This window comes from Somniosus microcephalus, chromosome 3 (assembly GCF_052327205.1).
Source record: "Somniosus microcephalus isolate GS21.2 chromosome 3, FLI_Smic_1.0, whole genome shotgun sequence".
NCBI classification, from domain to species: domain Eukaryota; kingdom Metazoa; phylum Chordata; class Chondrichthyes; order Squaliformes; family Somniosidae; genus Somniosus; species Somniosus microcephalus.
In genome coordinates this window covers 302,714,186-302,727,028 of record NC_140989.1, presented here as the reverse complement: position 1 = coordinate 302,727,028, position 12,843 = coordinate 302,714,186, and the positions used below count along the sequence as shown (strand labels likewise).

The following is a 12,843-nucleotide window of genomic DNA, read 5'->3' as shown; positions in this document are numbered from 1 at the left end:
CCCCTGCCAAATTAGTTTAAATCCTCCCGAACCGCCCTAGAAAATATTACCCCGAGGACATCGGCTCCCTCACAGTTCAGGTGTAGACCGTCCCCTTGGTACAGGTCACTCCTCCCCAAGAACTGGTTCCAATGCCTCAAGAATTTAAATCCCTCTCCCTTGCACCACTGCTCAAGCCACGTATTTAGCTTATCTATCTTACTCTCTCTAAACTTATTAGCTCGCTCCCTGGTTCCAGATCCTCCTAAAACTATTTCAAGTCTGGAAGATTTTGTAATTAAAAACCAGTCAACATTTCTCAGCTTAATTGCCTCACTATTCATTTGAAATGTGTGAAGAATGTCAGCAGGATTAGAAGAAACCTGTTTAAAATCAGTCCAAGTGTTAAACCTGCAGTTTCCCTTTTCAAAATGATCAGCTTGTAAACTCCATAAGCTTCAAAGACAACCAACTACCACTCTCTTTGTACTTGTATTGAATTTTTAAACAAGCCGGTCAGGAGTACTAAAATAAACATTGTATTTTTTTTTAAATGACCAGTCACACTGTTCCTATTAGACAGGTGAACTCCATACCCTGTATTTCTATTCAGTATAAATTTGGATAAAGCTCTATTTGAGAAATCTAATACCTCAAAAGAGAAAAAAAGGACTTTATATTTTTAGTTTACTTTCTTAAATAATTTGGGCCTTTTAAAGCAGCCATAAAAAGGGATTCTACACAATAAGTATACAAGTATTCAAAGAATATGCACTGCTTCTCCAAACACTCAGTTGGTAAATTCATTGTGCACAGTGATACTGAGGCATGCAGATCAGGAAAGTTCCAGGTTTGATCCCTGGATTGTCCCAAGTTAGCCAATCTCAACCAGTGGGAATGTCACAATAAGAATCAGCATTCAGACAGCTACTCAGGGATGTTAAAATCAATATTGGTAACCACGCTTGCTACTCAGTGACTCCTTTCTGATTTGAGCGTGTGCGAATGCGAGTATTCTAAGCTTTAAACAACATCCTTTGTAAATTGCTTGCATGTGGGAGTCTTGAGAGTATAGAGTATGATTGCCCTCTTCACCAAAATTTTACATTCTCCCTGATGGTGCAAATGTTAATAAAAGATTGAAATGTCTGCTTAGTGGACTGTACACGTTGATTGTTGGAGAACACAAGTGAGCAATTGGTGGTAATTCTGCTCATTTTTTTTGGTAGGCTTTTTGTGTTTGTCCAAGTGAGGGATCTCAGTGCTAGGAAATGAGGAATTTGCCATTTCAACATTCACTCCCATAATGAATGTTAGATGCATGGTAAAGCTCCCTTTACTCTGCCACAACAATGTGATTTTACCCTAAGGTTAGAAGAGCAATCCATGACAGTAATTTGACCTTTCATTTTCCACATCAGACAGGCTCTTCAGTGCCAATTCAGTGTTAATCTGTGCTGAACATTATATGATGTGGGCCTGTGCCCAACAAGAGCTAATTTGTGACTACCAGTTATTTCATGCAATACACCTTACAGCCAGCAACATGACATTCACTCCATCAGTTCCAGAGGTGAAACAACATTATGTTAACCCATTGTGCCACCCAATTTGAATTTTACAAGTAACCAATGATATTTTTAAAGCTACCCTATACATCTTTGGATTCCTGTTCCAATGAGAACAAGCCTTCACTGCAAGCTACAACATGTTGCAGAAACCCAGGGAATGGCATTTTTAGTGATGATGGAGTAAGCTAAACTTCACTTCTGGTAGCAGTGAACAAAGGGGGAAAAAAAGAGGGGGGAATAAAATTAATAAAAAATCTTCTGGTAGATCAATGGGTCGAACACATCCTTCCCTTGAGACTAGGTCCTCCCCACCAGCATTCAGAAATCCAAAACATAGTACTATCTCATTTTCACTGCTGCTGGTAACTGGAAAATTACATTACTGCTGCCAGTAGCATTTTTGCTGTCAACTGCAGCTTGAAAACAATCAGCCGTCTCAGCTCTTTAGCGACAAAAGGTGGTTTTCTCTCCTTCTCCCCAACCAATAAAAAGTTATTTGATGGAATCGTGTCTGGTTTTGTAGCATCCAAAATTTTTTTTGGTTCCAGTGCTTTTGAGATCACGTAATGCGAAAGCAGAATTAAATCAGTTTTGTGCTGCTACGAGCAGCGAACCGCCCCAAGCCTTGTTCAACTAGAACCATCACCATAGCAAAAAAAATAAATCAAACTACATCCTCCACAGGCAAGAGCAAATAAAATGGTGTCACCAACAACGCCAAAAGGTGGATTGTTGGTATAAAAAACAAAGTCATGCCAAATAGCACAATTTTAATCGTGGATCAAAGAAAGTATAAATATTTTTTGATTCAAGAATGTAGCAGAATCCAGAAAGTTGGCAAGGGATGGAGATAAACTGTTCACAGATTGAAATGCTTAGGGAGTACTTAGGACCTGTCATTTGTTACGACAGTTGCAGAACTAATTGATTAAGAGGCTATGACTAATGATCCATACATAAAGGTTGCTTTTAGGTCCAGATGAATGACTATGTTTATATACCTTGACACCTAAACGTATGCAAAATCCAGTCTAGATTTTGCAGACAGGATTTTTTGAATTTGTTTGTAATAGATTTCTTATCTTATCTCCTGCTGCACAATAGCTACTTGATTTAAACATCAATTCAAAACACATAAATAAACTAAATTAAGACACATGGTGCATTGGTTGTGAAAACCAGAGAGTATTGCAATGTCTATTACATGGAATGTTACAATTTGAAGACCATTCATAAAAGCTGCCAAGGAAAGAATGTTATTGATTAACATATATACATATTCGGATTCTTCCTACCCCTAAAGCAGAAAGAAAAGCCTCATGTTCCTATAGCATTAATAATAAATGTACAATTATATAGTACTTTTTATCCCTCAGGATCCCAAAATACTTCACAGCCAACAAAGTACTTTTGAAGTGTAGTCATTGTTGGAAGGTAAGGAAATGCAGCAGCCAATTTGTGCACAGCAAGGTCCCATAAGCAGCAATGACCAGTTATCATTTTTTGGTAGCGTTGGTTGAGGTTAAATGTTGGCTAGAACACCAGGAGAGCTCTCCTGCTCTTCTTCAATCAGTGCGATAGGATGTTTTACATCCAACTGAGAGAGCAGACAGGACCTTGGTTTAACATATCATCTGAAAGGCAGCACCTGCAGCAATGCAGTACTCGCTCATTATTGCAATGAAGTGTCAGCTCAGATTATGTGCTCAAGTCCTGGAGTGGGACTTGAACCCACGACCTTCTGACTCAGAGACAAGAATGCTAGCACTGAGCAAAGACTAACACTGACATATGACACTAATAAACTTTCTTAGGTTCCTTTCCTCCAATATTACAGATAAACTTATTTATTTCTACAAAGCAACATCTAATCTAGTCAGTACTAATTCAAGCTTATTCTTTCTGCTTGAAGATATGACAACACTTTTAGAAGATTAACACAATTGGTGACATTAATAACAAAAAGTGAATAATGGATGAATAGCAATTGTTTTTACTTCACGAGTCATGTGCGCCTTTCTTATGAAGTAAAAGCTACTACTACACTTGCTGTTAATTACTTTTTTGTTCTTTGTCTGAAAATTAAAATAGGCTATTCATTCCTCTCTTTAGAATCATACAGCACAGGAGGAGGCCATTTGGCCCATCATGTCTGTGCCGGTTCTTTGAACGAGCTATCCAATTAGTCTCACTTCCCTGCTATAAAATCATAGCATTTGCAGTTTTTAATTCCTGAACTGGTATTGTAATTGCATGATGTTTAAATGGAACTGATACTTCACAAACATTGGTCATAGGTTAATTTCAGTCATGCGGTTGGCGATTAATAGTCAAGACTAAAAATAAGGTTTACACAACATTTGAGTAAAGACACAACGCATCAAGAAGTTCAATTCTCTCTTGATTTTCTGTTGGTGACTTCCCAATTTCAGTCATATTGCTATGGGGAAGTGCTGAGCACAAGTTGGAAGGTTCCCCACAGGGAGGAATACAAAGTCAGGGAAGAATTATCTATAGACCCCTGTAGTTGTCAGATGATGACTGACAGATTGATGCTTGGGAGCAGACCTCACACATTTGACTGCAAGACCAGTGTGGTCTGGGGAGATCAGAAAAGGTGGGGGGGGGAGGGGAGGTAATAAATATGAGGGGAGATATTAAAGGCCAGCATGTCAAAAAAAATTTAACAGGAGGTCGTACTTTTGATACATAGTACCTCTTTGGGTTCACACTTCCAAGGTCCTCCCACTACCCCCACATTTGTTTTAACTTTGACTATCTTTTTGAAGTCGAGGAAAATAGTCTCTGCTAATGATAACTGGATAGAAGATGATTTGTGTAAATGAGCTTGACTGAGTCGTCCCTCACTGTGTCCTCCCTGTGGGAAAATGCCTTTCTTGCATTCGGTGACTCCTTCATTCCCTTTTCCACCTATTTTACAGTTATTTGTTGTCCCAAACCTCTGCCTATGATGCAGCATAAAGGCCCTCCAGGTGGTGCATAAGATAGTCCAAGGGAATTCAATTTTCCCTCCCTTTCTCTCTTTAGGGACATGACAGGCCTCCATTATGCACCTCTGTTAGATGGCACATCGAAAAATGACAACCTACGGCTTGGAGAACAATAGGTTAAAAACATGCATCCTAACACGTCCCTGGCACAGCTCTCGATACAAACTCACTTCTATCTTAAAAGAATAATCTTTTGGAGACAACAGTAGCTACATTGAAAGAATGAATTAGTAGAGCATCACGTAACAACAGAGACATCCCATTGACATCGCCAATGGGTCTTGCAGGGAACATGCCAGTGGGGGGCAATAGAGCTCAGTACAGCTCTTATCCTTTCATGCAGTTTTGGAGCCATGCTTCACTCTATTAATCAGTACCATCCACTTTTTATTGGCAGATATGGAGCACTAAAACTTACCCGGGACTAATTTCCAAAGCTAAGCATGGCTCCCACACTTCATTCAAGAATAAGAACTATGTTGAACTCCAAATTTCTTTGTGCACATGCACTGAAACCAGTTGGTGGGACTGGCACAGTAGCTAGATGCTTTCATTCTGTGGGTGGAAACAGCTATTCACTGTCATATGTTTATGGAAATAGAAGTTGGTTTGAAAACCACACCTATGTAAAGCAAACAGGATGGGTTATGGTAATTTACTTTGAACATACCTCTTACCCCCAAGAAGTATTTCCTAGCATTTTCAGAAAATACGGCATCTGAACTTCACCGACATTGAATTTTTTATTCAGCTGTAGTTTTACATTTAAAATCCCAGAAAGCAGGGTCTGATTCTATGCAAGGCAGATATTTCCTTTTTAATCAAACTCTAGAAAAATGTGCATTTATTCATCATTAATTGCTGAAGTTGTACATATAAGATAATTGGACGTTCCATAATGTCAAGAGCTCAAACATATCCAGCAGACAGTTACTTATCTTGAGCAATTTTGTAATTTCTTAATTTTAGTAACAAGATGAAAGGAGATTAGATGGGAAAATGGTCCAGCTGAGACATGTGTCATTAATTATTATAACAACCAGACACAGCAAATTATAATAGGCACATATAATGAAGTCATTGAAAAAGGTTTTTAAATATAGCTTGGATAAAAATAGCTGATTAAAAAAAAAAATCACTGAATTGACAGAAAACATGGGAAGCAACCAGCTGTTAACAAAACCACTGAACTTTTATTTTATTTAAAAACTAAAAAAAGTCACCAATATGAATCCTTTCCTTCTTATTCTATAACCAGGCTGGAAAAAAGAATACCGCTTCTCACGTTTTATAGCCCACAATGCACACAAGGAGTTCTTTCCTCGAGCTTTTATTTCCTGTACTAGTAGTAATTCAAGGCACCAAACTACAAGCTACTTGGCCAAGACCCTAGACTCTTTAGTAGGAGCTACAGGGAAGGGCTCTCAGCGGCCGTGCCTCACCTCTGGGTGCTGTAATCACAGGCCGATGATGATGTGTAAATGCCGTTCGAGGGGAGGAGGTCTGCGAAGGCGTGGGACTGCTGAAACCAGACTTCTCTGACTTCTTTAATGTAGTAGGCGATGGCATTCCTGGCAAGAATGATCGATAAGTGCAATTTTAATAATGCTAGGTCATGAAACGACAGCCTGTGCAATGTGGAGGAGGAGGGGGTTGCAAAAGCAGCATGAGTTGGAGGGGAGGGGGTGGGAGGGGAAGAGAAAAAGAAAGAGGGAAAGGGAAGAGATTGCAGACAGAGAGAGTTAGGCAGCGCAAAAAGCATTCTGCATCATTCACGTTCTATGGTGCCTCCGCATGTTTACTTAGCAACTTCAAACAACATTCCTTGTCAGGTTAATAATAGAGGAAAGTGAGTATGCATGCAAGAAAATGTTTTCAAGTATGAGCTACATTCATAAACCATGCTGCTCTATCTAAACTAAACCTGCAAAAGAATTCCATTGGAGTTTTAGACTGAAAATGCCAGAAGTGTCAAACTTCCAGTTGTTGCAAAGAATTCATAGAACGTACATTTAACACCATAATCGAGGATACTGCACAGCACCTGGGAAACACCCAACATACTCGACCAGGGAGCTGGCCTCATAAACCAGGATTGGCAGGGCTACAGATGGGTAATGGAAGGCAGGTCAGGAGTGAAACGGTTTCTGTACCCTGTGGATGAATGTGCAGTACTCTAATTAGCCCATGAAAGTATCAGGAAATACTAGAACCTTGGACGATTTGTTCAATTTTTTTTCTTTTAAAAGGAATTTGTATGTGGGCAGTTACTTTTGTGGAAGTGGAGCATTACCCACACCCAACAGTGCCAGGTGACGTGAACACATCACGGTTATGGCACATCGTTAAGCTTCAAATATCCTCAAGACAGACATACTCTGCTGGTTTGATGTGTTGCTAAGATCCCAGGGTTCCCGAGTCAGACACACACCATTTCTATGGAGTGTTGTTATGCTCTAAGTATCCCCGAGCCAGACACAATCCGTTGCTATGATGTGTCACTAGGCTCCAAGTAACCCCACGTGAGACACCACACTGTTGATGTGACATGTTGCTAGGCTCCATGTAATCTCGAGTCAAACACATTCTACTGCTATGGCCAAACACAAGACCCCAAATAGACCCTGTCAGACACACACTGATGCTATGACACAGCACTAGTTGCTACCCAGTAGCCCTGCATATTCACTGGATGTTATTCAATTGGTTCACTGGGCTACTTTCATGGTGTAAAAACATTTAAAGAATAGGTACACAATAAAGCTACAGTAAACTCATCTTTGTTGTTTTCAGCGATTGTCCAACTTTCATCCTCTCAAAGTATTAACACAGAGAAGTTGCATTTCATTTTCAAATCTCTTTGTTCCAATGTAATTGATAAACAGTTCAATATTGGTAAAAAAAATAATTACTTGAATGTACATCTGTAGACTTCAGCTGTGTGACCTTTGAGTTTGTGAGGTCACTAAAGAAATATGTTTCCGGATCTGAAAGAAACAAGCAGCACAGAGGAATGGAGCAAATTTTTATATGTATTTATTGCTTAAATAATTTAAATGGTGATAAATGTACTTTCAATAACATCAATAAGAGGAGTTTGACACTTCTTTGGCATTTTATATACATACTAACTTTCTCTCATCCAATTAAAAAAAAGTCATGCAACACATCCACTGCTGACTGCCTTTTTAGAAGCATTAAGTGCCTGACCGCTTTAGAGTCAAATTGGTCATCAATATTCACACAGCAGTGTAAAGGTGGTACAGTTAAGGATTTTTTTGTGCAGTTGTACTTTGCATAACCTCCAATCCCATGGCATTAAAAATATTTTGAATGTTTTAGGCACAGACCCAATGCTCTGAAGGCAGCAACGGGCTGGGGATCAGTCAGAACGGTGTCACACCACTTCCTGGTGCAATTAATGCCAGACTAGTCTAACAACAAAACATACAACTTTGGCAAGTATTTACCTACAGACACACAGAATGGAATCGTCTGAGAAGTTTTAAATGCTGCAACAAATACAATCCTTTACAAATAGTTATATGTCACTTAATTGGACTCATTTACATTTCAGCTCTTTATTATTGAAACTTGTAGAATTCCCTTAAACCCTTACTTATGTAAATAACTTAAAGTATGAATACTTGGTTTTTGAACAGTTAAAATAATGAAGACAGACATGTTTATTTTTAAAATGAGTACCAGGTTATTTTAACTTTCCCTTTAGAAATGTCATGAATATATAAGCTATTTATGTAAAATGCCAGTGAAAGATTTGCATGAAGTTAACCAGGATTTAAGGGAAAGTTTCTGACAATAAGTAAACATACAATAACACACAGCATAGATTGGAATCCATTTACGAGGTACATTGTTAAAATTAATGCCTAGTTCAGAGCTTATTATTAAATCCAACAGATTATGACAACAAGTATTTTATTATAAAAATCTGCTGGTAAATTCAGTGAGTCATTTCCCAACTGATCAAGGATGGGCACAGATGGGAGGGAAGGATGAAAGGAGGTACTCCTCTTCCTCTGGGGTTTAGGAGCAGTAGCCTTTTCAGGTTGTGTGATCTTTACCTCTTATTCTAGTAGTTATCCTGTCTATTACTAGCCACAGATATTTGCCAAAACTGAATAGGCCTTCAGTGAAAAAAATAAGCAAATAAAAATTGTTACATTGAGGTTTTAGTAATTCAAAAATATTAGCCTCATAGAACTTTGCTACATTTAAGAGATTTGTAGCCAGACTACTCACCTAAACATATTACATTTCTTAATCTGGAGCTTTGGAGAACTTTACAATTATGTAGATTAATGACAAGGAATCTTATATTTTATCATCTCTGTAGTCATCACCCAAAGGCATCTAAAGCAAATGGCAGCTGTAAAGCTGCAACAGCCCACAACTTGCTAACACTGGGTTCAGAGTTCATTATTAAGAGAGGTTTAGGGAGGGAATTCCAGAGCTTAGGGCCTAGGCAGCTAGAATCACGGCTGCCAATGATGGAGCAATTAAAATCAGGGCAGGAGGTGAACAGGAGGCCTTGGTGCAGGAGGTGGACAGGAGAAGAGAAATCCTCTATCCAGGAGGCCCGGCAGACAAACGGAGAAGGCATTGGGACCAGATAGCTGTCACGGTCAATGCGAGCAGTGTAGCCCGAGGACCTGCAAGCAGTGCCGCAAGAAGTTTAATGACCTCACGAGTGGTCAAGGTCAGTGACTTCATCTTCAAATGCCATATCCTTACAACTGAACCACTTGGCTCACACACTGCTCAATTCACCACTCCCCCACCAACAATCTCTATCAATCACAACTCATATACCTAACATTCATAGCTTCACTTTACCCTCACATACTTAGCATTGCTGCAAGCCTCATATCGTGATCTGACAGCTTGTACTGGCCACCAGCTATTCAACCATGACAGCCACATCACCCAAACAGATTGCATGACACTCACTGACACACTTTCCCATGGGATGTGGGCGTCATTGGCCAGACCAGCTTTTATTGCCCATCCCTAGTTGCCCTTGAGAAGGTGGTGGTGAGATGGCTTCTTGAACCGCTGCAGTCCGTGTGGTGAAGGTACTCCCATAGTGCTGTTAGGTAGGGAGTTCCAGGATTTTGAATCACCAACGATGAAGGAATGGTGATATGTTTCGAAGTCAGAATGGTGTGCGACTTGGAGGGGAATTTGGAGGTGCTGGTGTTCCCATGTGCCTGCTGCTCTTGTCCTTCTAGGTGGTAGTGCTCGTGGGTTTGGGAGGTGCTGTCGAAGAAGCCTCGGTGAGTTGCTGCAGTACATCTTGTAGATGGTACACACTGCAGACACGGTGCGCTGGTGGTGGAGGGAGTGAATGTTTACGGTGGTGGATCGAGTGCCAATCAAGCAGCTGCTTTGTCCTGGATGGTGTTGAGCTTCTTGACTGCTGCTGGAGCTGCACTCATCCAGGCAAATGGAGAGTATTCCATCACACTCCTGACTTGTGCCTTGTAGATGGTGGAAAGGCTTTGGGGAGTTAGGAGGTGAGTCACTCGCCACAGAATAGCCAGCCTCTGACCTGCTCTTGTAGCCACAGTATTTATGTGGCTGAGTTTCTGGTCAATGGTGACCCCCAGGATGTTGATGGTTGGGTATTCGGCGATCGTAATGCCATTGAAAGTCAAGGGGAGGTGGTCAGACTTTCTCTTGTTGGAGATGGTCATTGCCTGGCACTTGTGTGGCCGAATGTTACTTGCCACTTATCAACCAATGTTCTCCCTAAATTTTCTTTGGGTGTGCGGCCCCTTTAAGTCAATGGCACCCTGCACCATGGGGGAAACCTGCTATCCTAGCAAAGCCACATGCTCGCTCCACCTGCTTCTCTCTGGCAAGAGAGAATGAAATGTATCCAGCTCTCTTTGCATACAGAGTCTCACTCACCTCTCTTATACACAAGTGGATGACAAACGGGGAGATGTTACAGATGTCGCCTGCTCCAGCCTGGAAGGAGCCTGACACGAAGAAGTTCAAAACCACGGCAATGTACCCCTAATTTTTTTTTTTTTTTTTTTTTGCTACATGGGCTGCGGGGCCCATTCAAAATTTTGCGCATGCACAAAATCTCCAACTGAAAGGCCGGTAAGCAGCCTGCGCGGGACCTCCACGCAGCTTAGTGGGCATGTTGGACCACGGTCACATTTACAGCCACTGTGCTCTCCTTAGTAAAACAGAGACGTCGCACACACTGTTCTTCACTGAGATTGAGGTAAGAGAATTGCTCCCTGAAGACCCTGTGTAAATATGGCCTCTTGCTGAGAGCCCTTCTCCCCTCCCTCTCCTGCTTCTTCTAGCAGCTTGTCCTGCTCTGTGTCACCTCTGCTCATTCTCCCTGTCATGCTGCAGGCCAAGGGGGTACAAACTAATGCACCCATATCTGGGAGTAACTGGTCTGAGCAGACCCCTTGCAAGCCAGTACCAAGTCCTTGAGCACGTGCCACACCACTCTTTGTAGACTTTAGACAACTTTAAAGAAGTCTAGAAAGCACCAAACACTTGTACAAACTCAGGAACTGCTAGCAGAAATCAGTCAGCAACTAACCTGTAAGTAGGTGATGTTTCCTTTAAATAGCGCTGGTGGGGGGTCCTTCCTGCTGCTGAATGCACATTCAGCTGTGCGAGGTTAAGAGAGGGCGTTAGCTCCAGCATTGAGGTCAAAAATGGCAGTGCTGGCATCAAACCAGCGTTGCACGCTGATTGACGTCACGATCTGCCTACGCTGCATACTTACGGCACACGCTCCCAGCGCCGACACCAACACCCTCACCAAAATGGTGGCTGGCATGGCCCACACCAGAGGTGCACGCGTGCTGCTCGGACGCCATTTTGGACACAAAGCGGCATGCGTAGCACCAAAAAACAGGGCGCTATGGAGCCGAATTTCTAGCACTGAGTGTTTCCAGGCCATTCATCACAGCTAAGCCCAATGCTGTCTTCACCCAATGTGTCCACATATGCACTTATCAGCAGAAGCCAGGGGATTGAAAGCAACAGCAATAACCATGGGTTCGATTTCAACTGTTCCTGTCGGGTCGGAACAGGTGGCAGAGGGTTAGCTGTCTGATTTACACCTCGGCCGATTTTCCTCATCATTGACTTCAATGGAAAGAAAAATCAGGCGAGATGTAAAACGGGCAGTCGACCCGCTGCCTGCCAGCAACAGTAAAGATCAACCCCCACAATTACTTTTTCCTTCTCTTATGCCTGGGCTAACTGAAGGCAGCTGCAGTGTGCCCCTATTTCTTTTGAGATCAGCTAACTCACAAACCTTTGTTCCTTTTCCTCACCAATTTCCTTCCTTCCTCTCTCAAAGGTGTTGATGGATTGCTGGAGTATAATTTCAAGGCATTGCACGGTTTTGTTTAAAAGGCCATTATTCATGTGTGAGCCGTGACAGTGAGCATCATCAGTCTATTCAATCACAGAGGCATCACAGCCAAGTCCAATACCCTCCTTACCCAATGTCGTGCATGTGCAGTTTCAACAGGAGTCACGGTCATGAGAAAGAAGCTTGTCAATTTCCCTCTCCCTAAAAAAGGGCATTGAGAGCAATGGATTCCTTCCTCACCGCTGCCCCACTGATATCAGCTACCTCAACACAGCCTAGGCATCGAATTGTGGTCTGTATGGCTCAGCTGCTCAATGGATAAACTCATTGTGCCATCAGGCCAGCTGGTGCTCATTTTTACTTTGGAAGTCACATCAATATCTTACAAGCTTGTCTTTATTTACAAATTACCATGAGGGCAGGACCAACGAGCAATACAAATACATTGCATGTAGGCTGACCACCAATACTGTGCTCCCCTCTCGCCCCCCTGTCCTCCCTTTGCCTCTCCCCTGATGATCGGCAGCATTCTTAATATAATAGTTGTGCAGAAGCAATGAAGCTCTTGTAAAATAAGTAGGAATGACATTTTCTGATTTTTACTTCTAGAAACTTGCGTTTGTTCAGAGAATGGAAGGGTCTTGGCTCAAACTGTCGCCTACAAGAAAATAAATGCGACAAAATAGCTATTTTCTGTGAGGATGTGAGACAACATACTCAATCTACATCTGTGAAGTCTGTTTTTTCAAATGATTCAATGACCACATACAGAGACTGATTACCACACTACGGTGTCGCAAGCCATGTTAGAAATTTACTGCAAGTGGCTAGAATGCTGACCAACAAAAATGAAAAATTGAATGGCATGAAACTGCAGCCGTGGAATGCAATGATAACTACACTG

The 12,843-nt window shown here is 41.6% G+C and overlaps 1 protein-coding gene across 13 annotated transcripts in view; it reads right to left on the bottom strand.

Moving 5' to 3' along the window:
- nfia (nuclear factor I/A) overlaps positions 1 to 12,843 on the bottom strand; it is an 885,553-nt gene that overhangs the window by 122,292 nt on the left and 750,418 nt on the right. For 7 of the 13 annotated variants that reach the window (XM_085982852.1, XM_085982853.1, XM_085982851.1 and 4 more), the window contains 2 exons: positions 7,474 to 7,548; positions 6,004 to 6,132 (listed from right to left, as the gene is read on the bottom strand). The exons of 2 other annotated variants lie outside the window; for them this stretch is intronic. In XM_085982852.1, coding sequence (XP_085838978.1) covers positions 6,004 to 6,132; positions 7,474 to 7,548 — 204 coding nt within the window. The remainder of the gene's footprint in view (positions 1 to 6,003; positions 6,133 to 7,473; positions 7,549 to 12,843) is intronic. 4 more of the 13 variants (XM_085982857.1, XM_085982862.1, XM_085982861.1 and 1 more) reach the window with 2 other exon arrangements.